The sequence below is a fragment of the Mytilus californianus genome, unplaced genomic scaffold (genome assembly GCF_021869535.1).
Source record: "Mytilus californianus isolate M0D057914Y unplaced genomic scaffold, xbMytCali1.0.p SCAF_2, whole genome shotgun sequence".
In the NCBI taxonomy this organism is placed as follows: Eukaryota; Metazoa; Mollusca; class Bivalvia; order Mytilida; family Mytilidae; genus Mytilus; species Mytilus californianus.
This window is the reverse complement of record NW_026262668.1, coordinates 42727890-42754911: the sequence shown is the minus strand read 5'-3', so window position 1 is coordinate 42754911 and position 27022 is coordinate 42727890. Positions and strand designations below refer to the sequence as shown.

Genomic DNA, 27022 nt, shown 5'->3' with positions numbered 1-27022 from the left:
TGTGTCATAACTTATGTACAACTTCGTAGGTCAAAGGTCAAGGTCAAAAACTTTGGTTTCATTTGACAACCCCATGTCAAATGATAAAGATACAATTTTTTTACCACACATTATTCACAGCGAAGCCCACAGAGATGGCTCCCATCTCAATGATATCTAGTTGTATATGTTAATAAGAAGAAGTGGTACGAGTGCCAATGAGACAACTATCCATCCAAGTCACAATGTGTAAAAAGTAAACAATTATAGGTCAAAGTATATGTCTGTATGTGTCTTTCAACAAAGAATAAAAAAATAAAGATATACTCAACCCTTCTATGGAACATGTAAAAGTTATTGGCTCCCAGTTGGTCCAATCTACGCATAAAAACCAATTCATTTGAAGGTAATGGATCACTACACTGCATCTAGTCATCAATGACCTCTTCTCCTTAGATATTCGAAGTACTGACATGAAAATGCGGATATTGTATTATTTGAAATTCGATGTTACATAATTTTGAAATAATTCAAATTAAGGATATATCTCACTCATGGGTACATCTGATTTCTTGTCCGGGTTTAGTTTTACTTTTTGGTTTTATCAGCTCTTCAACGTTTGTATTAGGTTTTGGTTTTTCAAATATTTTGGCCTTGAACATGCATTCAGCTACCAGACTTTAATTGTCGAAATGCAAATCTGGTGTGGTAAAATACGCATCGTTAATGTTAATATGTTTCATTGATTCGGGTCCGTGGCCCCCTTTCTTAACTGTCAGGTTAAATAGGTAGATCTGTAAAAGAGAGGCGGAAGATACCAAAGGGATATTCAAAATCATAGGTCGAAGACACAATGACAACGCCAAGGCAAAAACCGAAAAATAACGAAAAGGCAAACAAGTGAGTGATGACAAATTATAAATATACACTTTTATATTATCGTTAAATATTTCCTGTAAGATGTACTTTCAGATCTACGAATAAGATCATTGTGTTGTAAGACTATAATCATTTATTGCTCGACAGCATACATTATTTCCTAGTCATGATATTGTAATCTCAATCTGTGGTTAGCATGCCATCTTGTAGAAGTTATACTATTGTGCATAGCTCGTCTGGCTTTAGCTCTTGTATGGGTTTGTTGACTATTGGACTCACAAAAATCTGCAAAAATATTAAATATATCACCGTCTAACTACAAACTCTGACTACTTTCTTGCTGTCAAAAATGTACATTTTTTATAGCAACTGAAAATTATTGGGTTTCTTTTATGTTAATCTTGTGCATGACAATTATATGATAGGCAAACACTCTGTGCCACAGCGGTAAGATATTTTCTTAAAGCAACTGCATTGCAAATATTTTTTTCTTTCCAAAAAATCTCTGATTTGACGACAATATTGTTGAAATGTCCGTAGTGAATTGAATTTGAAAATCAAAATGTTATAAATCCAGTAACTGAGTGTGCCTAATTCATGTGGGCTAACTTTAACTATAAATTGTACTCCAACTCGGATTACGAAATGTAATTCAATGGTTAGACACACACTCACTGGTTATCATCGTTCAAATGTTCACAATTCACATTGGTCTATATATATTTACATTTTAAATTCATCTCTCAAGCTCAGAGCATTTAAAGTATTTACATCTAAACGGATTAATTGTTGGTGTTTAATATTCCTTTCAGTACACTAGACTATACAGTATATAATGGCAGTGGCGGATTGATGATGGTGGTTGAAAAGTTTTTCATTTTTAGCATCAAATGGTCCAAATATATTTCCCCTTTTATGGAAACACGCCAACCCCTTTAGAAAAATCCTTGATTCGCCTCTAAATGGCGACCAGTTTTTGTTGTAGGAGAAAGTCACCTGGAGTCAACCACCGACCTTCGACAGGAAAACTGTCAATCCTAGTCAATTACAGGCGGAAACCAAGTTGAAATTAAACATAGGAAATGGAACTCTTTGTTAGAGAAGGTAAAAAAGGCCAAGTTGTTAAATTTGAATTCTTTACATCTGTTTCTATGGGCTTTAAAAGTTAAATGAATGTGCCTTATTTAGGATTTTGTGTTTTTACTTAAATTATTGTATGGAGCTTCGAGATATTTGTAAACTTTTAAATTATAGATAAATTTTCACAAAACAGTCGATTTGGGTAGGTGCAAATACATGTGGATCTTTTTTGTGCATAAGCATAAAATTCGCCGAAAAAAAATCCAAAATGGGCAATAATTTCATCGAAGAGAAAGTCGAGTACACCTTTTTATGTTCAGGCGTGTTTGAGTTGACTATTCTGTCTTGAAAACGTATTAAAGAAAAATATTTGATACATCATCTCGCTTCAGATTCGATTAATTTTATATATGTAGGCTCTAGGTTGATATGATAACATTAAAAATTTACAGTATTAAAAAATGAAATTTATGGGTCAAGTGAAATACCTTTCTAATGAGTCATAACAACAGATTAGGTGTGTTCGAATAACAATTTTTTACTAAAAGTACTTGACGACAGACTTCTCAAGTGGATCTTAAAAATGCATAACTTCAAAAAAACTTCTTTTTTGTGTGTGTTATCTAGGGTAATTAGTGTTCAACCTCTGAAAATTTTTAGTCTGCCCTTCCACGAAATATTTAATTAGAATTTTTTTAAATATTTTTGAACTTTCGAAAATTCTCCCGACAACCGATCAGCCAATAGTTTTAAGTTGACCAAATGCATAAAAGTACATTAAATGATGCTCATTAGCTAATAGATACATTTGTCTTTAAAAATACAACAGCAGCCGGTTGTACGAACGTGGCATTAGCCTAATGGTTCATTAAGTCTTCATTAAGCCTTTATGATGCATTAGGCTAATGAAGACGTAATGACTCATTAGACTAATGACACGTTCGTACAACCGGCTGCAGGCATATAAGGATCGTAATGATACTATGTGGATAAATTTATCGGTTTTCAAGAGCTAAATTGACAGCGGTTCATCACTACAATGTCTTCCATTTTTACGATTATAACAAGAGTGCACACGCTGAAATGTCTCGCCTTCTTTACTAATCATTGATATTATGTTGATAGTCCTAAATATAAAGCTTTATTACAACTGTCACATAAACTTAACATTAACCAAGAAAACTAAACATTGACAAATGAACCATGAAAATGAGGTCAAGGTCAGATGAACCATGCCAGGCAGACATGTACAGTTAACAATTCTTCCATATAACAAATATAGTTGACCATTTGCTTATAGTTTAAGAAAAACAGACCAAAACACAAAAACTTAACACTGTGCAATGAACCGTGAAAATGAGGTCAAGGTCATATAAAACCTGCGTGACTGACATATAGATCATAAAATATTTCCATACACCAAATATAGTTGACTTATTGCATACAGTATAAGAAAAACAGACCAAAACACAAAAACTTAACTTTGACCACTGAACCATGAAAATGAGGTCAAGGTCAGATGACACCTGCCAGTTGGACATGTACACCTTACAGTCCTTCCATACACCGAATATACTAGACCTATTGCTTATAGTATCCGAGATATGGACTTGACCACCAAAACTTAACCTTGTTCACTGATCCATGAAATGAGGTCGAGGTCAAGTGAAAACTGTCTGACTGGCATGAGGACCTTGCAAGGTACGCACATACCAAATATAGTTATCCTACTACTTATAATAAGAGAGAATTTAACATTACAAAAAATGTTAACTTTTTTTTCAAGTAGTCACTGAACCATGTAAATGAGGTCAAGGACATTGGACATGTGACTGACGGAAACTTCGTAACATGAGGCATCCATATACAAAGTATGAAGCATCCAGGTCTTCCACCTTCTAAAATATAAAGCTTTTAAGAAGTTAGCTAACGCCGCCGCCGCCGCCGCCGCCGCCGGATCACTATCCCTATGTCGAGCTTTCTGCAACAAAAGTCGCAGACTCGACAAAAATCAGGTGGCGTAATGGGGAGATAATTTTGACGAAGTAGAATCCTGACTGATTAAGACCGCAGTCAGCGCACCTTTCCATGATCGGATTAAATTGCGAACTTACTTCAATGTTGACTAGTGATAACTGTAGATGAACTACGTAGAGCACTCGGCCACCCAGCCCAAATTTGTTTTTAGTATCTGTAATTTATAATCAGATTGAACAACTTGAAAGTAAAGTTAGAAAATGTGATTTACAAAAAAGATGAAGCAATGCCGACACCTTCAAAATACGGGTGATGATCAGGTATCTGGTGTCACCCGAGGAATTACCACAGGATTCATTATACATCGGTTAGTTGTTCGATTACCCAATCCACAAGTTGATAAACCATCGGTATATGTCAACGCTCGAGAACCGCTGATTTCCGATGAAACAGCTATCCACCAAAGACCAGTTGCTATATCAATGATTGTTGTTTGCTTAAGGACTATTGTACTCTTTTGTTGTTTTAATGCTAAACATTTGCAAATTTTATAGAAACTCCACAGCCTTTCCCCTTGTACTGTTATATTTGACAATTCGGTGCTTAATAGATAGAAGATTATTGCATGGTGTGCTAGCAAGGATTTCCCTAAAAAAAATCATGAATAAAGATATTGGTTAAAAAAGTATAAATATGGACATATTCAAGTACACCTTCTAGGGTGTTTTCGACTTTAGTGACTGAGCACGAGGGTTTTTTTTTTTGGATTGTAAAGGATTTTTTATGACTTTTTAGTAAACAATAAAGGCTGGCACATCACAGACAAACAATTGAGTAGTCTATGTTTAAACTGTTATAACGAAAATTTCTGTAATAAAGTCTGTGGATTTTCTGCAAAAATCTTGGTTTTATTTCCCACAACATATTTTCTATTAAATGCAATGAAACAATAACTAATTTTGCTTCCATCTGCTTTTCTTCTCATTGGTATATGTACAAGTCACTTTTATTTTGCATTTTTGCTGTTTTGATATTATAGCACTTTGAAATTTCGTAATACACATGCCTACAGAAGGGGTCATAAACCTAATCGTCAATAGGCAATTATTTCAGGAATATTCAGGACGATCATAAAGACCAAAAAGAGAAGAATGTGAACAACTAAATTTATAATTGTAATCATGAAAATAACGGATAGAAAATTAATTAGCTATGTTGCTCAAGTAAAAATCATGAGATTTAGAACTAACAGCTAAAGAGTGACTGTGGCAAAGTTTGAAGCAAACAAGTTCTTGCTGTAATGGGGAATAACTAACTGTACTATTTGTTTTAGATTATGATTTAAAAAATCAATTTCGGCCTGTTTGAAAGGGTATACTCAAAAGAAATTATTATTTCAAAGTCATGTCAAGTTTAGAAAAGATGACATTTTGAAACTTCCTTTTTGTTTATAAACAGAGACTTGTCTCTGAATATAATGAACCATCAACCATTATAGACAACAAAGACAAAATGATGACAATAGTCATCACAAAGTGAGCATGAAATACAAGAAATCTAGCAAAACAGCCATTTTCTGCCACATTTATTTTTAATTTACTTCAATTGTCTATAATGCAAAAGTAAAGGTTAAATTACTGATTAAAGAAAATTCACCAAAATACATGATGTTATAAAATAATACTTGGGATGACAGAGTATCCAGGTAAAATTGTTCTCAAAACTGCTTCTCGTGATATGTTTTTGAATTCTTTAGAAGTTTTTGCTTTGCCCTCCATGTTGCAATACATATGTAGTCACAGACTGCCTTTCTGACTTTTGGTCTACTGTGGCGACCATTTGATGTACAAAATACTGGAAATATAGAAAACATAGTCATGAGTTCTTTTTAAAATCCATACAAGCAGTTACCAACTTAAGAATTTGAAAATTTGGAGCTTTCAAATCTGGATTAGTATGCAAACAGGTCATGCTGATAAATTTTCCATGTGGTACAAACAAAGAGACTGTATACTGCAGACTTTGCCAAACAGATGCTCGATATTATGATATAGACCTTTGACTATAAAATCGTTCTACTTTCAAATATTTAAAACAAAAAAAATATTTCAGTAACTTGGTAATCTGGGTCAGTAGATGAGTTTACAAAAGAATTTAACAAATATTTTCCATGATTTTCCAATATATATATATATATATATAAAAATAAAACGTCTGAATAATAGTCAACGATTTTTCCCACGAGGGCGCTGGATCGTTACGAGTAACGATACATGTACACAATAAATAAATTATATAAACGCCTAAAAAGTGTACACAACAACACCAATAACAAAAAAAGGAACTATAAATGTAATTATTTATAAATATTTCGGATAACAGATAACCTTCATCAGTAAATATGATTTTGATGTTGAATGAATCATATATCAGTCTACTTAGATTGAACTATAACAATCTTGAAATTTATACAATAAAAAAGTCAAACCGAACATCAGGTAAGACGCTTGCACAATTCTAAATATGTGTTAAACACGACATAGGTTATATGACTAATTACAACAGAGAGTTCAAATATATGCTTTAAATAAAACTAATAATGTGCGATATGAACTAGCACAATGCTGAAGCTTTAACGGTGACGACAGTTATGATGTTACAAGAACGATTGCGTCAATAAGAATTCCAAATAAACAGCACTGAACGATCTAAATTTGTAAATATTTCAAATTTGACAACGGTAGAGTAGTTACAACTGAGTCTGCGTATTTAAACATCGCAAACAAACGGCCGTTAAAATATAATAATAAATTTTGACTAAGGTTAACTAGTTGAACGTGGCTTGGTACTTTTACATCCCTCAAAAAATTAAGCAATTTAAATTGGTATATTCAACAGATTTATTTTAGAGATGAGTAAGGTAAAGAAAAAGAAACAGAGACTGTAATAATAAGTAATATAACCCAAATGTGAAGCACTGCATGGAGTCGAACTACATCTTTTCATTTATCCCATTTGGTGCCAAAGTTGTTAATTTTCTTATCCAAAATCTTTCCCGAGTGAGTCTATCCTCCCTAGACCAAGCAGAGTTGTGGTCAATGATTGTAATGGTCAGTCGATTGAGATCTGCCTTAGTGTGGCCAGGGGATCTCAAATGTCGACTGAGAGGGAGGTCTGGCTTGCATTGGTAGTCGCTACGATGACCGTTCATTCGTTTGTGAAACGGCTGTTCTGACTCGCCAACATACTGTTTACCACATTTACACTGTAGGAGATACACAACATTTGTGGTCTTGCAAATTAGTACACCATATCCGGATTTCGATAATTAATGTCTCTTCAGTGATGTTATGGATCGAAACGGTATTTGGAAGGCCATATAATTTACCTCAATTTAGGATAGACTCTTGAATTTTGAAGAGTCGAAATATTAGAAATAGGATGAACGGATCATATAAACCCGAAGGAAAATATAATACAAGCCCAAACGAAAAAATATAAACAAGTCTAAATTGAAAACAACGTTCAAACCTATGATTGCGTTGGATAAAAACAGCAATTTTTATACCTGTGCATGCAAAACAAATTTCTTGATAGAGGGGTCTAAATACAGCACAAACAACATTTTCCAAAAGACCAAAAAAGTGAAAAAGTATATTTTAACAAAACGCATTTGACTAACAGGTCGAACAACAGATGTTCTTAAACCCTGCTGACTGCCATTGGCGATTGCCAAATAAACGGATCACAAGATGTTACAAAATGAATCTTTTAAAATTATTAATTTAATACCAAACAGAAAACAATAAACTTGCAGAAAAGATGGTATACCGCAAACAAAAGGTGCAAAAATTAGTACACCATATCCGGATTTCGACAATTAATGTCTCTTCAGTGATGTTAGGGATCGAAACGGTATTTGGAAGGCCATATAATTTACCTCAATTTAGGATAGACTCTTGAATTTTGAAGAGTCGAAATATTAGAAATAGGATGAACGGATCATATAAACCCGAAGGAAAATATAATACAAGCCCAAACGAAAAAATATAAACAAGTCTAAATTGAAAACAACGTTCAAACCTATGATTGCGTTGGATAAAAACCGCAATTTTTATACTTGTGCATGCAAAACAAATTTCTTGATAGAGGGGTCTAAATACAGCACAAACAACATTTTCCAAAAGACCAAAAAAAGTGAAAAAGTATATTTTAACAAAACGCATTTGACTAACAGGTCGAACAACAGATGTTCTTAAACCCTGCTGACTGCCATTGGCGATTGCCAAATAAACGGATCACAAGATGTTACAAAATGAATCTTTTAAAATTATTAATTTAATACCAAACAGAAAACAATAAACTTGCAGAAAAGATGGTATACCGCAAACAAAAGGTGCAAAAATTAGTACACCATATCCGGATTTCGACAATTAATGTCTCTAGTCTTCAGTAATGTTAGGGATCGAAACGGTATTTGGAAGGCCATATAATTTACCTCAATTTAGGATAGACTCTTGAATTTTGAAGAGTCGAAATATTAGAAATAGGATGAACGGATCACATAAACCCGAAGGAAAATATAATACAAGCCCAAACGAAAAAATATAAACAAGTCTAAATTGAAAACAACGTTCAAACCTATGATTGCGTTGGATAAAAACCGCAATTTTTATAATTGTGCATGCAAAACAAATTTCTTGATAGAGGGGTCTAAATACAGCACAAACAACATTTTCCAAAAGACCAAAAAAGTGAAAAAGTATATTTTAACAAAACGCATTTGACTAACAGGTCGAACAACAGATGTTCTTAAACCCTGCTGACTGCCATTGGCGATTGCCAAATAAACGGATCACAAGATGTTACAAAATGAATCTTTTAAAATTATTAATTTAATACCAAACAGAAAACAATAAACTTGCAGAAAAGATGGTATACCGCAAATAAAAGGTGCAAAAATTAGTACACCATATCCGGATTTCGACAATTAATGTCTCTTCAGTGATGTTAGGGATCGAAACGGTATTTGGAAGGCCATATAATTTACCTCAATTTAGGATAGACTCTTGAATTTTGGAAGAGTCGAAATATATATTTATATATGTCTGCCTATGTGTAGTGACAACTGTAAAATATACATTGTCCATCGGATTTCTTATGATTAAGAAATACCAGGCGTTGGAATATTTATAAAGTGCCTAGAAAATCAACCTAACAATGTTACTTAGAGTAGATCTGAGGAAGTAAAGAATCATACCTACTCTTACATTGTTAGATTGATTTTCTAGGCACTTTATAAATATTCCAACGCCTGGTATTTCTTAATCATAAGAAATCCGATGTTACAGTAGGCATACATATATATTTACAGTGACTGTATGCTTCTAAAAATAGAATAGCATCTTGTAATTATACTGAAGAGATGAGTAGATGATCATTCCTGTACACTTAAAATACTTTTTATTGCGTTTAGACGTCCTTGTTTAATTCCTACGAGAAGGTAACACCTCCCGAAACGAAAGCTAATGTTTATCAGCTATAGTTAGAGGAGGGGTTAAGGCGTCTGCGCAAGAAATTTGTTTTGCATGCCCACGTATAACAAGAGTGCACACGCTGAAATGTCTCGCCTTCTTTACTAATCATTGATATTATGTTGATAGTCCTAAATATAAAGCTTTATTACAACTGTCACATAAACTTAACATTAACCAAGTAAACTAAACATTGACCAATGAACCATGAAAATGAGGTCAAGGTCAGATGAACCATGCTAGGCAGGCATGTACAGCTAACAATTCTTCCACACAACAAATATAGTTGACCTATTGCTTATAGTTTAAGAAAAACAGACGAAAACACAAAAACTTAACACTGAGCAATGAACCTTGAAAATGAGGTCAAGGTCAAATAAAACCTGCGTGACTGACATATAGATCATAAAATATTTCCATACACCAAATATAGTTGAACTATTGCATATAGTATTAGAAAAAAAGACCAAAACTCAAAAACTTAACTTTGACCACTGAACCATGAAAATGAGGTCAAGGTAAGATGACACCTGCCAGCTAGACATGTACACCTTACAATCATTCCATACACCAAATATAGCTGACCTATTGCATGCAGTATTAGAAAGAAAGACCAAAACTCAAAAACTTAACTTTGACCACTGAACCATGAAAATGAGGTCAAGGTCAGATGACACCTGCCAGCTAGACATGTACACCTTACAATCATTCCATACACCAAATATAGTAGACCTATTGCATACAGTATAAGAAAAAAAGACCAAAACACAAAAACTTAACTATAACCATTGAACCATGAAAATGAGGTCAAGGTCAGATGACACCTGCCAGTTGGACATGTACACCTTAGAGTCCTTCCATACACCGAATATACTAGACCTATTGCTTATAGTATCTGAGATATGGACTTGACCACCAAAACTTAACCTTGTTCACTGATCCATGAAATGAGGTCGAGGTCAAGTGAAAACTGTCTGACGGGCATGAGGACCTTGCAAGGTACGCACATACCAAATATAGTTATCCTATTACTTATAATAAGAGAGAATTTAACATTACAAAAAATCTGAACTTTTTTTTCAAGTAGTCACTGAACCATGAAAATGAGGTCAAGGACATTGGACATGTGACTGACAGAAACTTCGTAACATGAGGCATCCATATACAAAGTATGAAGCATCCAGGTCTTCCATCTTCTAAAATATAAAGCTTTTAAGAAGTTAGCTAACGCCGCCGCCGCCGCCGCCGTAGCCGCCGCCGCCGCCGTAGCCGCCGCCGCCGCCGCCGGATCGCTATCCCTATGTCGAGCTTTCTGCGACAAAAGTCGCAGGCTCGACAAAAATTGCGGTTTTATCCAACGCAATCATAGGTTTGAACGTTGTTTTCAAGTTAGACTTGTTTATATTTTTTCGTTTGGGCTTGTATTATATTTTCCTTCGGGTTTATATGATCCGTTCATCCTATTTCGACTCTTCAAAACCTAAATTGAGGTAAATTATTTGGCCTTCCAAATACCGTTTTGATTGGTATCGGGTCCGTTCGCCCTGATTACATGTTCGCCCTGGGTCCGTTCGCCCTGAGTTCGTTCGCCCATAGAGTCCGTTCTCCCTACTTTTATTAAAAAATATTAATATTAAGGATATTAAACTTTAATAAACTTATTCAGATATTTATATGGTATAACTTCTCGAAATTCATGAAAACATGAAAATATTTAAAAGTTGATGGCTTGTTTTGGAGCATCAATTGTTCATAATAATAATTCTCATTGATTGTTGTAACACTTGTCTTTAGTGGATTAATAATAAAAACAACATTTTGTTTTGATAAACTAGTCAGCTTGGAATGAGTAAAAACAATGATGTACGAATTGTAAAACATGAAAAGGATTTATAAGTTCATTTATTATTATACTGCATAAATTGACTGCCTAGAATTATTAAAATTATTAACAAATATCAATAAAGATAAATACATTGTATTCCAGTATTCTACTATGGAAATCAAAAAAAAATAATTATGTATTTGGTTGCAGCAAAATACAAATATTCGGCGAATTTTTCAACAAACTTTAACATACTCTGTTCAAATAATAAACATTATGCAACTAGACAACAATAAAAAAAAAATAAACTGTTAACACAGAGATATGTCTCGCCTTTTTGTACTTTTGATAATGCAAATGTTGAAATTAAAATAGCAATACTTTAACATGTAAGTTATGCAAATATTCAAAGTCAATGAACCATGACTGGAGGTACATGGCAAAACAATCTCCATGGAAATGAGATGTGCCAATGGTAATACAACTTCATACCAAATACCATAGACTTATCATAAGTCGTTCCCTTTCAACAAACCTAAATACAAACATTGACTTGTAAACTATGTAAAAGTTTCAAAATCAATGAACCATAATGAGGAGGTGGGGCTATATAATCCATGGAAACGAGACTTGCAAATGCAAATACTTTTGCATACCAGATATCATTGACTTAAGTTATTAGCGTTTCATCTTAAACTGATCTAATCACAAACTAATACATGTAAACTAAGCAAAAGTTTCAAAGTCAATAGACCATGACTGAGGGGGCGGGACCAAATATTCTCCATGGAAATGAGATGTGCTAATGCTTATACAACTGCATACCAATTATCATTGACCTACCACTAACGGTTCCCCTTGAACTGACCTAATCACAAACTAATACATGAAAACGAAGCAAAAGTTTCAAAGTCAATAGACCATGAATGAGGGGGCGGGGCCAAATAATCTCCATGGAAATGAGATGTGCCAATGCTTATACAACTGCATACCAAATATCATTGACTTACCAATAGTGGTTCCCCATAAACTGACCTAATAACAAACTAATACATGTAAACAAAGCAAAGTTTCAAAGTCAATAGACCTTGACTGAGGGGGTGGGGCCAAATAATCTCCATGGTCATGAGATGTGCCAATGCTAATACAACTGCATACCAAATATCATTGACCTACCACTAGTGGTTCACCATGAACTAGACCTAATCACAAACTAATACATGTAAACTAAGCAAAGTTTCAAAGTCAATAGACCTTGACTGAGGGGGCGGGGCCAAATAATCTCCATGGTAATGAGATGTGCCAATGCTAATACAACTGCATACCAAATATCATTGACCTACCACTAGTGGTTCACCATGGACTAGACCTAATCACAAACTAATACATTGTTGACGCCGCCGCCACCGTTGCCGGAAACAGCATACCTATGTCTTGCTTTTTGGGTGGGACAATAAAAATCAGGGCGAATGGACCCTGGGCGAACAGGTATTAGGGCGATCAGGTACAAGGGAGAACGTGAATCAGGGCAAACGGACCCAGATTCATTTTGATTCCTAACATCACTGATGAGACATTAATACTCATTCTCTGTAACCACTTAAAACTTTTTCGGCACACATAGTCACCGATCTTTCTGAAAATTGGCTGATATGTATATCCTATTAGCCTAGTCAGAAAAATAATGCCAACCGATATATGTATTGGTTGGTTACCATGGTAACAGCGGAGAAAGTTGGGAATTTTGAGAAAAATACAATATTTGGTGTAGTGTTGTGAAATTATGCGGCTACATCTATTAAAAAGAAGCACAAAAACAATTAATTTCAGCCTTGTTTTTATCAAAAATTAAAAAAAGTTATGGGGAATCTACCTAGACACATTTGAAATTAATTTCTAAAAAATGGTCATTGTGCAGTATTCCTCACAATACGAATTATCTCCCTTTTACACTAATGACTGGACCAAAACGAAAATGCTAATAACTTTTTTATTTCTAAAAAAATTTTGTCAAATTTGAATTGCTATAAATTTAGTCCATTTAATACATAAATATAAGAAAAAATATAGAAAACTTTTAAATCTTCATAAAACGTGACCTGACCAACGCTGACCGTGAATGACAGGACCAAATGAAAATGCTCATTACTTTTTATTTCTTAAAGGACTTGTGTTAAATTTGAAATATAATAAAATTTGATCATTTAATATATAACTATATGAAAAAATATAGAAAAAAATATTAAAAAATTCTGAAAAATTCCGAAAAACGTGACCCTTCTAACGTTAACAATGACCTGACCAACAACAGCAATGACCTAACCGATGAAAATTTCTGTGTTATTTTATATCATTAAAAAACAGGGGGGAAATATATGTTTTTGGGTAAAAAAAAACTTGACCTGACCAACGTTGACGGTGTCCTGATCGTTGTACTACCTAATACTTGTTTATATCTTATAGGATTTGCTTAAAATTTATATAAAAAAACCATTAAGATTGAATGGTAAAGTCTTTATCAAATAATAAAAAAAACTTGGAAAAACAGTTTAGGGTACTGTGACGGGCACAAGGTTATTTAAACTTTTTATGGTAATGAGAAGTATATTGTATTTTACTGTGTTGTAAATTATGTTGTATATTACCGGTTATAATTTGACATGTTTGATCACAAATATAAAGTAACACACAAAAGGTGTGAAGTAGGCCAAAAATACATGTAAGTTGATTAATCCAATATAATTGTTTTTTAATATTTTCATAATAGTAAATAATTATTTCCACGCACAACTTAAGGCATGCCCGAGCCTTGTGTAGGATATCCTGGTAGTTTTAAATATTTTCATAAAAAAAATAAACATTTCGCGGACTACTTGAGGTATGCCCGAGCCCCTGAATGCACGATATCTTGGTAGTTTAAAATATTCTAATAAAATATAAGTAAACATATTCAATGACTTAACTTGAGGTATGCCAAATGTTCTCGAAAGTCAATACATTTATCGTTTGCTAATATGTTTGAATAGCATTTTATATTTTCTTATTTGATAAAATTAATGGTTCAATCTAAGTGTTTCTATAAATTTGATGCAAAGCATATTACATATAAATAGGTATAAAGTAATTTTTCCTGGTCATGATAACGGTCAGAATATTGGACAGAAAGTCACAGACAAAAAGTCAAGGACAAAAAGTCACATGTATATATGTTATAAACATTGAGTCCTGTTTCAAAGTAAAATCTAATTTTTTTTTGTTAAAAGAAAGACAATATTTTAATTTTGAGAAACATCTTTCTGTAATGGGCTTTCAGCATGTTCAGTGAAAATCAAATTATATGTACATGTATATAATTCTTTTAAAGTTACCCTTTCACGGTAAAGAGTTATCATAATTTATGGTCAATATTTTTTAATTTGCTGCTAAAAATCCATAAAGATAATTGTTATTTTCTCAAATTTCAATAATCCAATGCCTAATACTAATGTTAAGATAGTGCTACCATAGGCGGATCTAGGGGCCCTGAGGGCCCGTCCCCTCCTTATTTATTTGAAATATTTGGTTGATTACATATGGAATCACTGAAGCATAAATGTAGCGGGCCATCACTTTAGGCAGTCAGTGCGACCCCTTATATGAAAATTGTCCAGATGGTATATTTCCCCCCACTGCTCGTTTTAAGACCCGCAGCCACCATCTGACAGATCCTCCCCGGCCAGAACGGCACACAAAAAATGTGTCGGATGGATAGCAGGGACCATCGGGTCAACGGCCGACAGTACCCGCCCTTGTTGGTTACGCCCTTTGTTTGCTAAAGAACCCTTGTGTTAATTCTTTTAGGGGCACCCAAGTTGACCTATTGAAATTTCTGTCCTTGTCCAATTGATCCCGATTTTCAGTGATATTTCAAATTGTCCGCCTTCATCCCAGCCTACCCATATTGCCGGACCTTTTTGAAATTGTCTATTTTTTCAACTTCACCTAAAAAATGATCTCCATGTAGATACTCATCATCCAATAATACAATAATATTCAAAACGTATAGCTATACATGCTTTGTCATTTCAACATTGAGTTTAATAATGAATGAGAAAAAAATAAACAGCTCATAATATAGGTATTTTTTCCTTTATAGAAAGAAAGGTTAGATGGTCAATTATCATTTACTTAGAGGACCAACGTCTGACTCTTTTTGTTCTATTTTGTATTGTGTTGAAGTGTGTCAAATAATTGCCTTTAATTAATTTTTGGTCAGTAGACTAGCACTGGAGCAACAATGTTCCTGTTAAATTTATTGATTTGTTCTCTTCTGAAATATGCATGAGATATTTGACACTGGACACAAAGCAAACCATAACTAATCGATCGTTTTATTTTTACAAAATCTTACCCCCCGCCCCCCCCCCCCCCCCCCCCCCCCCCCCCCTTAACGATATTGATTATTTTCATTTGTATTTATTTCTGTGCCTCACACAAACAATTTTAAGCTTGGCCTTTCTTGAACTGTCAATGTTCTGATTGTATCTTCTTAATATTATGTATAAATAGTTAGGAGCTAGTAGCTAGTAGCTAAAATTCCAAACTGTCAACACCAAGTGGCACTTTGATCTTTAATCTTCACTACAGCATTTGAATACTAGTTGATGGACTGACTTGTAAAAGCCATCATTCTTTGACACTGCATTAAATTGAAAACTTACAGAAGAGAGTTTTTGTATGAGAGATTTAGTCTATTTTCAAGCGTTTTCCAAGTTTATGCATATACATGTAATTTGTTGTTTCTATGGCAACACTATCACTAATAATGCCTGGAATATTATTAATATTTCTCAAATACAAGAAAACCTGCTTATGTAAGCAAAACTGTATACATTCATTGTTATATGTATCGAAGTTCATTAAAACGCATTTGTAAAAATTAGTACTTATCCGTATTTTTGCAAATGAACTACTTGTTTCCATGGCAACACATTCAATGGCAAATATTGTACAATTGAATATGTAAATTTTTAAATGATTTTATTTGTTTTTTTCTAGGTTGAGTAATTGTTTTTCTTGTATATTTTTCATGATCATGAAAACAGACTGAAATTTCTTTATAATCAGCACTTTTATCCAGAATAGAGAAATTGTGTTTGTTTCCTTCAAGTGGTAACACCATTATCGAAATACTATACCAGCAAAATCATTTATATATACATGTGTGTGTATACATTGAAACTTAATAAGTGTTTTAGTTTTCCTACTTTTGTGCACATTTAAGAAACTAACTGAAACTTTTTTCAAAATTGTTTTAAACTTGTGTATCGAAATGAAATTGTTTCCATAGCAACACAGTTAAAACTATCATACCGTTATATATAAATATGTTTAAAATTTTGATGATTACAATAATTTCTACATATTGTATATTTATTTATTTTTTTCTGACTGCAGAATTAGGTTTTAAACATTTTTTTTCAAAATTTTCAAAAAAAAAAAATTTCTGAAAAAATGAAAACTAAGCATTTTGTATCCATGGTAACAAAATATTGAGACATACTTCCCCATTACTTTTTCGCATCATTGATAAGATAAGACTATGATATTTGTGAATTCATGGTTGACTTAAACTCAGGTGTCCGCAAACAACTATGGTGAGCATTCAAAAATGACCTCAAAAGGGTATTTTTTACCTAATGCAAACCACATAAATAGGGGGGTATATGTGATTATGATCGAAATGGAATATGAAAATATCAGTTATTAAATTACATTAATAAAATGCATATATTTAATAAAATCATAAAACAATATTCATTCTCTTAATTATTTATTATGAACAATTATGTTGAAAATAGCCTTTTTCAGCTTAAAATCATAGATATTCAGAAGAGGTAAAACTGGTCATCGGTTGCTATGGCAACCGATATGCTTAGCAAACAAAATTTTGCCATTTTTTGTTTGTTTCATCAAGACTAGTTAGTGTGTGAAGTTTGAAGAAAATCCATGACCATGCGTGCCACACTCCCTATATAAGAGTTTAAATTGTTACAGAGAACCAGTATTAATTGTCGAAATCCGAATTTGGTGTACTAATTTTTGCACCTTTTGTTTGTGGTATACCATCTTTTCCGCAAGTTTATTGTTTTCTGTTTGGTATTAAATTAATAGTTAAGATCCATTTTGTTACATCTGGTGATCCGTTTATTTGCCAATCGCCAATGGCAGTCTGCAGGGTTTAAGAACATCCGTTGTTCGACCTGCTAGTCAAATGCGTTTTGTTAAAATATACTTTTTCACTTTTTTTGGTCTTTTGATAATTTTGTTTGTGCTGTATTTATACCCCTCTACCAAGAAATTTGTTTTGCTTGCACACTTATAAAAATTGCGGTTTTTATCCAACGTAATCATAGGTTTGAACATTGTTAAAAATCTTTGTTATGACATTTTTCCATATCAAATTACTGTACTTTCAAATATAATTATTCTGGAATAGCACTAAAAAATTGTGAGACAGTAACTTTTTACGTCAAACAGTGTAATGTTTCTGTTTAATTTCTGTTTTGCTATCAGAATATACATATATACTTCCTGCAGATAAATATTATACTTAAGGAAAAAAAATTGACTGGCATGACAGGAATTACAAAAGAATTATTATCTCTAAGTATTTTACACTAAATACAAATGTACTTATGAAAATAATTCTAACTTAAATAATTCAAGCCCTCTCCAAGTCTAATATTCCCCTAGTCTTAAGCAGAGTATTAGGGGGATATAATAAGTCACAAATGTTTTATTTATCTAGGTAGCACAACAGTATCGTAAAATCAAATAAATAATGTCCAAAACCAGCTTGAGAGTTTATGTTATCCTGGTGTTACTTGCCTATGCAATATACCTTACAAATTTTGTGTTTTATAGTGACCTTAGTTTGTCCTTAAAGAAACAAGTCTGCTTCATAAGATAGAGCAGTTTTATAAGGAAATTTTATAATAATTCAAAAATACTTTGTTTTACCTTTAGAGACTATAAAAACAGAACAAATAAAACAAGCATTCTGTGAGTATTGCATGGCAATACATAGTACCCTACCAGTTAAAAAATCATTGCATTGGAACAAAATTCTAACTTGATCTATAACTCGTAATGGTGTAAACTATATAACAAATATCAAGTCAATATCTTCAAGCATGACGAAAAAAAAAGTGTTGAAAACTGATTATTTAAGTGAATTTTCTAAGTCCAAGGACCATAACTCTGCACAAAATCATCAGACTGGAACAAAATTCGAGCTTGATCTGTAACTTGTCATGATAAAACTATATACCAATTTTTAAATCAATATCTTCAAGCATGACGAAAAAAGTGCATCATCAGACCGGAACAATATTCAAACTTGATCTGTTACTTGTTATGATAAAAACAATACACCAAATATCAAATCAATATCTTCAAGCATGAAGAAAAAAAGTGTGGAAAACAGATTTGCTGGACTGACGGATGGACAGACAGATAGACAGATAGACAGACAGACAGACGGACGGACGGAGTGCAAACCTAAAGTCCCCTTGGACTTCGTTGGTAGGGGACTAATAACGAAGATTTCCATCATTTGGGAGAACTTATTTGTTCAACTTGACAACTTAACAAATAGTACCCCAGTTCATCCTTGCATGAATTTGATAAATAATAATATGGTTCAAAAAATTTTCCATACATGAAAGCAAACATAGACACCATAATATAAACATGATCATAATTCAATGCGCAGGACCTGCTTTTCTAGTTTAATCTTCATTAAAAGTTATATGTCAAGAATGAAAGACATATCCATGACCAAAAGATAAAAAGACAAAAGGATAAACAATATAGAGTTAACACAAAATTACATAGAAAACTAAAACTGGACAATATCTTCCTAAAACTTTGGGTAAACTCAAATGTGAAGTAGGGTAAACAGTTCCTGACTCACTAGTGACACCTATCTGTTACTCATGTAAATATCTCAAAGTTATAACTGTACATACATCATAATATATTGACATAGAGATATATGTCACCTGTACAAACAGTTTATTTGTAACATTGTAACAAGTACAAGGAATAGAAAGGATACCCATTTTGTCAACCACAATGATTGATATAAAATGTTTAATAAAATGCTTCGCTGGGGCGCAGCTTGATACGACCGCAGAGGTCGAACCCTGAACAGTTGGGGCAAGTATGGACACAACATTCAAGCTTGATACAGCTCTGAATTTGGATTGTTATTAAATATTTGACACAGCATAGGTTTCTGACACAGAAAGAATGTGGTCTAAGAACTTGAATTTTTTTAATTTACCTATTATGGTCCAATGTCCAAAATCAAAATACATGGTTAGATTCAGCATATCAAAGAACCCCATATATTCAATTTTTGTTAAAATCAAACAAAGTTTAATTTTGGACCCCAACTTGGACAAACTTGAAAACTGGGCCCATAATCAAAAATCTAAACACATGTTTAGATTCAGCATATCAAAGAACCCCAAGAATTCAATTTTTGCTAAAATCAAACTAAGTTTAATTTTGGACCCTTTGGACCTTAATGTAGACCAATTTAAAAAACAGGACCCAAAATTAAAAACCTAAATACACGGTTAGATTTGGAATATCAAAGAACCCCAATAATTCAATTTTTGATGAAATCAAACAAAGTTTAATTTTGGACCCTTTTGACCTCAATATGAACCAATTTGATAGCGGGGCCCACAAATAAAAAATCTAAATTCATGGTTAGATTCAGCATATTAAAGAACCCCATATATTCAATTTTTGTTGAAATCAAAAAAAGTATAATTTTGGACCCCGACTTGGACCAACTTGAAAACTGGGCCCATAATCAAAAATCTAAACACATGTTTAGATTCAGCATATCAAAGAACCCCAAGAATTCAATTTTTGTTAAAATCAAACTAAGTTTAATTTTGGACCCTTTGGACCTCAATGAAGACCAATTTAAAAAACGGGACCCAAATTAAAAATCTAAAAACACGGTTAGATTTGGCATATCAAAGAACCCCAATAATTCAATTTTCGATGAAATCAAACAAAGTTTAATTTTGGACCCTTTTGACCTCAATATGAACCAATTTGATAGCGGGGCCTACAAATAAAAAATCTAAATACATGGTTAGATTCAGAATATCAAAGAACCTCATATATTCAATTTTTGTTGAAATCAAACAAAGTTTAATTTTGAACCCCAATTTGGACCAACTTGAAAACTGGGCCCATAATCAAAAATCTAAATACATGTTTAGATTCAGCATATCAAAGAACCCCATATATTCAATTTTTTTTTGTTGAAATCAAACAAAGTTTAAATACTGGACCCTATCTTGGACCAACTTGAAAACTGGGCCCATAATCAAAAATCTAATCACATGTTTAGATTCAGCAAATCAAAGAACGGCAAGAATTCAATTTTTGTTAAAATCAAACTAAGTTTAATTTGGACCCTTTGGACCTCAATGTAGACCAATTTAAAAAACAGGACCCAAAATTAAAAACCTAAATACACGGTTAGATTTGGAATATCAAAGAACCCCAATAATTCAATTTTAGATGAAATCAAACAAAGTTTAATTTTGGACCCTTTTGACCTCAATATGAACCAATTAGATAACAGGGTCCACAAATAAAAAATCTAAATACATGGTTAGATTCAGCATATCAAAGAACCCCATATATTCAATTTTTGTTGAAATCAAACAAAGTTTAATTTTGGACCCCAATTTGGACCAACTTGAAAACTGGGCCAAAAATCAAAAATCTAAATACATGTTTAGATTCAGCATATCAAAGAACCTCATATATTCAATTTTTGCTAAAATCAAACAAAGTTTAATTTTGGACCCTTTGGACATTAATGTAGACCAATTTGAAAACTGGACCCAAAATTAAAAATCTAAATACACTGTTAGATTCGGCATAACAAATAAATAAATGTGATCAAAGATTTTACAAATCTAATGCGCCATACTGTGCAATTAAAGATTACTTCTTGAAATTTTTCAATATTTGAAATTTGAAAAAAAAATAATATTTGAAGAATAATTCTTTTTAATTTCTGAAATCTGAAATGAGAAAAAATTGGCCCCCCACAATTTCTTTTTATCCCCCCCCCCTTTTTCTCCCAAAAAAATTCTTTCCCTCAAGATATGGTCATAATCTCAATTCAAATTTCCAATGGAGTTGGCAACCATAATTACCCATTTAAATTTACCATAGTGCTAACTTAATCTATTTTATAATAGAATTAATAAAAATATAGTGTCAAATCTTTCATATGGATTTTTTTGTAAAAAAAAAAAGATGAAAACATTTGCAGATATTTTTACTGGTCTTCCTTTATAAATATGCATTTCTTTAAACATAATTTAAAAGCAGTGTAAGGGAAGTAACCAAAACGTTGTATTTGGATTACCTCCCTTACACTGTTTTAGATTATCTTTATTGTTCATTAACCATTACTTTATACATAATTTAAAAGCAGTGTAAGGGAGATAATTTCAATGATGTATTTGATTTATCTCCCTTACACTGCTTTAAATTATGTTTTGTACTAAAGTATTTGTCCATTAACCAGGACAACCTTGTTTTCCCCCCTTTTTTGCCCCTAATTCCTAAACGGTTTGAGCCATAACCCCCCAAAGCAAATCCTAACCATCCCTTTGTGGTATGGAAACTTGTAGTATAATTTCAGAGAGATCCATACACCGTTCCACAGTTATTGTCTGGAAACTAGAAAATGCTCATTTTTGGCCCCTTTTTGGCCCCTAATTCCTTAACTGTTGGTACCATAACCCCCAAAATCAATCCCAACCTTCCTTTTGTGGTATTTAACCTTATGGTCAAATTTCAAAAAGATCCGTTCACTTAAACTAAAGTTAGAGTGCGAAAACCAATATGTATTCGGACGACGACGCCGGACGACGACGACGCCGGACGACGACGACGACGACGACGACGACGACGACGACGCCAACGTCATACCAATATACGACCACAAAATTTTTTTGCGGTCGTATAAAAACTGTGAAGTAGGAAACATTTTGATTTTATTATTTCTTCATGAAAAATCATCTGGTTGTAGGACACTTCACCATAAAACACCAACAAAGAAAAGCGCAAAGCATTACTTGCTTATGGTATTAACAATGGTATAAACATTTTGGTATATAGCATGTTCTAAACAACAAGAAAATAATACAGGCAAAATCCCGTGACTTTACTAAAAACATATAAACAATCATCAATACAGCTCTCCTTACAAATATATTCATCTTTTATTTACAAAACCAAAATGTATATTAAACAGGTAACAAAAACATCTCTTCATCCATCAACTTTAATAAGATTTATGAACCTTTTCAGATAGGTGTTTTATATAATTGTACAGCATTTGTTTGCTTATCTGTAGTTTAAGAATCCTAAAAAAAAACACATATTTATTTGAATACATTTTTTAATTTTCTGCTTGTAAAAAGTATCCGTTATTAAATTTCACTTTGCAACTATTAAGCCGTTAGGTACCAGCGAGAAGATCAGTCAAAGAAAGACAACTCTTAAAAAAACTAAAGAAGACAACTCTTGAGACATAAAAAGGAGGGGGTTGCACTTGTGCAAAATAAAACGATTCCTTAAAAAAACATCTTACTGCTGACATTAAAGCTTTATATAAGATTCAAAAAACATGTTTAATTTTAACTGCCTTACAAGTTTTTCACTGCAATGATGCTTGAATAAAAAATGTGAAAGCAAACAGAAATTGCCAAAATTTAAGTTATTTCCATTTGAATTTTGAGGCTTGTTTAATTTTCTGTCTAGCATGCCATGTAATAGAGGTAATACTGCTTGTCATTGCTGCCCTGGCTTTTGATTTGGCATGGTGGCTATTGGCATCACAAAAATCTGTAAAACAATAAAAGTTATAACTTTTAAATTTTTATGTGATGCCAAATATTTAAAAAGGTATTTGCATTGTAATTTGGGTGGTAGAGAAATACTATACACATTTTTACCAGATTACAAAAAAGGTATACAATTAAATACAACCTGAATTAAATAAATGTCAATGATAAAACAACCAGTCCAAAAGAGAAAAAACAAACTAGAGAATCCAAAGAGCCTGTGTCGCTCGACATTCATCTTCAACCATGACCAGTTTTTTTAATAAAAATCATCATTAAAGGAGAATAACTCAAATAAGAGTTAAGGTGGTACCTAACACTACAGGGAGATAACTCAGTAAAAATCAGCTAAACGTTTTAATTACGTTGTATTGTTAAGGAAATATTAAGCTTCTCAATGATCAAAATATGGGTTTGTCAAACTGCTATATAACCAACGAAATTTTTCTGATAAAGTGGTTGGTTCAAATTTTTTGAAATTTTTATATTTTTGTCAAAGGGTCAAAGTAAACATTTTGTCAAAATTTTATGAAAATTAAACGAGCCAAATTGATATAAGTCAAGGTGTTGGGTACCACCTTAACTGACAATTTCAGTTAAGTTGGCATATTTGTAGAGCATATCGTGCTGATAATTTTTCCTTTTTAAAGTTTCTATCATAGTTTTCAAGATAATAGGCAAAAAATGCACAAAAAAATGTTAAAAATTATCATTAAAGGGCAATAACTCCAATAACGAGTCGACTGAAGATTTCAGCCATTATGTTAAAGTTGCTATCTATCTATTACAGTTTTCAAGATAAAAGGCAATAATGGGAACAATCATAATTAAAGGGCAATAACTTCAATAAGGAGCGGACTACTAATTTCGGTCATGTTTGACTTATTTGTAGATCTTGTCTTGCTGATCATTTTTGCTATTTAAAGTTTCTATCTATCTAATATAGTTTATGAGATATTAGGCAAATACACAATAAACTGTTATCACAGAGATATGTCTCGCCTTTTTGTAATTTTGATAATGCAAATGTCGAAATTAAAATAGCAATACTTTAACATGTAAGTTATGCAAATATTCAAAGTCAATGAACCATGACTGAACGTACATGGCTAAACAATCTCCACTGAATGAGATGTACCAATGCTAATACAACTGCATACCAAATACCATAGACTTATTATAAGTCGTCCCCTTTAAACAAATCTAAACAAAAACATTAACTTGTAAACTATGTAAAAGTTTCAAAGTCAATGAACCATGATCAGGGGTGGGGCTATATAATCTCCATGGAAACAATACTTGCAAATGCCAATAAGTTTGCATACCAAATATCATTGACTTAACATTAGCAGTTCATCTTAAACTGATCTAATCACAAACTAATACATGTAAACTAAGCAAAAGTTTCAAAGTCAATAGACCATGACTGAGGGGGCGGGGCCAAATATTCTCCATGGAAATGAGATGTGCTAATGCTTATACAACTGAACACCAATTAACATTGGCCTACCACTAATGGTTCCCCTTGAACTGACCTAATCACAAACTAATACATGTTAACTTAGCAAAATTTTCAAAGTCTATAGACCATGACTAAGGAGGCGGAGCCAAATAATTTCCATGGAAATGAGATATGCCAATGCTTATACAACTGCATACCAAATATCATTGACCTATCACTAGTGGTTCCCCATAAATTGACCTAATCACAAACTAATACATGTAAACTATGAAAAGTTTCAAAGTCAATAGACCTTGACTGAGGGGGCGGGGCCAAATAATCTCCATGGTAATGAGATGTGCCAATGCTAATACAACTGCATACCAAATATCATTGACCTACCACTAGTGGTTCACCATGAACTAGACCTAATCACAAACTAATACATTGTTGACGCCGCCGACACCGGAAACAGCATACCTATGTCTCGCTTTTTGACTCCGTCAAGGCGAGACAAAAAATTGGTAAAAATCGTCATTATACATTTTGTAGGGCAATAACTCTCTTAATAAGGAGTCAACTGATGATTAAGATAATGTTGACTTATTTGTTCAACTTGTCCTGCTGATCATTTTTGCTATCTAAAATTTCTGTTTCTATCTGTTATAATTTTCAAGATATTAAGCAAAAATTTAAAAAATGTAAAAATTCATCATATAAGGGCAAAAACTCCTAAAAGAAGTCGTCTGACAGTTTTGACATAAATGAACAATAGGTAAAACTCAACATTCTGAACATTTTTGACCTGTCAATATTTTCCTATTTATAGCGACTTTCAAAATAATAGGCAAAACTTGCATTTTACCCCTATGTTCTACTTTTAGCCATGTCGGCCATCTTGGTTGGACTGGACACATTTTATAAACTAGATACTCCAATGATGATTGTGGCCAAATTTAACCCCAAATTTGGTTAAATTTGGCCCAGTAGTTTCAGAGAAGAAGATTTTTGTAAAAAGTAACAGACGATGACGGACGAGGGACGCCAAGTGATGAGAAAAGCTCACTTGGCCTTTTAGGACCAGGTGAGCTAAAACAGACAGTTATAATAAATGTTTTCAAAAGGACATCAATGGATATGCCTCTACATCATTTAGCAAGCATTAAATTGCACGAAGTCTAGGCAGGTCATAAATACAAATGGCTTGAAATTAAGACACTTACTGTAAGCAAAATTTACCTCTATAAATATGAGGTTCCTGACTAAGGATTGACACATGATCATGTGGCAAGGTTGGAACTAGTTTTGAATACTACTCTTTCCACTGTCTCAAACAAACTGTACAGTGAAAAAAGCAAAATACAAAACTTTAGGAAAAGAATTTCCCTTAATAATATGTATCAATATCAATGAAGAAAAACACAGCTTCATGACTAATATCATGGCTAATAATAAAAGTAAACAATAGTAGTGTAAATGTTAACTTTGCAAAAGAAAAAAATCAATGAAAAGAAGAATCAGTTCATTATAAACAAACAAAAGTGTCTTCACACAGCAAAGTAGACAACATATTAGAACCATCATAGTATAAAAATAGTTTTCAATAGAAATTCAAAGGGCATTTCAATTAGCTCATGAAATAACTGTTATATCAAAGTGAATGCAGTTCTGCTGGTACCCAAAATCAACCAACAGTACCTGTATACAAATTGTCAATCACTAGCAAGTCCTTTACAGAACATAATTTAAATCATATCAATACTTGACTACTTATTGAAGTTGATAAATTCTATTTAATACATGCTGCTACAAGAAATATTACATAGTGAACCATTATTGATAATTCAAAACTCAAAGGAATCTAAGTAACCTGAAACAAGCACTTTCTCATATCAAGCAACAGTAGTAAAATTACCTAACAACTATCTAAAAAGTTAAATCACAAAAATACTGAACTCCGAGGAAAATTCAAAACGGAAAGTCCCTAATCAAATATCAAAGTCAAAAGCACAAACACATCAAACGAATGGACAACAACTGTCATATTCCTGACTTGGTACTAAATTAGTCCAGATAAAATTTAAGTTGGAATAATCAGTTGCACGAAAATTGTTTTCATACTTGTATGGTTTTGTTTGTAATAAGAATCAGTAATATCATCCAATATTCTACTATGTGTAAAATCCTAATCTTAAGTACAAAATATATACAGCGTGTGCAGTTTTTGACACAACCATGGAATCACGTCAATCCATATCTCATTTTCTTTCTCTGTTTTGCATGCCAAGTTATAGAAGTAATACTGTTGTTCATAGCAGTTCTAGCCTTTGTTCTGGCATGTCGACTTTGGGCTTCACAGAAATCT

The 27022-nt window shown here is 32.8% G+C and overlaps 1 protein-coding gene across 7 annotated transcripts in view; it reads right to left on the bottom strand.

The window, feature by feature from the left end:
• Nucleotides 1-877: 877 nt before the first annotated feature.
• LOC127729861 (uncharacterized protein DDB_G0280205-like) overlaps nt 878-27022 on the bottom strand; it is a 192072-nt gene continuing 165927 nt past the window's right edge. Inside the window, exons 6-7 of one of the 7 annotated variants that reach the window (XM_052237774.1) lie at nt 5600-5769; nt 1037-1143 (exon numbers count right to left, since the gene is read on the bottom strand). In XM_052237774.1, coding sequence (XP_052093734.1) covers nt 5633-5769 — 137 coding nt within the window. In that variant the 3' untranslated portion in view covers nt 1037-1143; nt 5600-5632. Of the gene's footprint in view, nt 1144-5497; nt 5770-11960; nt 12614-17033; nt 23218-23517; nt 27021-27022 lie in introns of those variants that run through there. The other 6 variants (XR_007994871.1, XR_007994870.1, XM_052237784.1 and 3 more) reach the window with 6 other exon arrangements.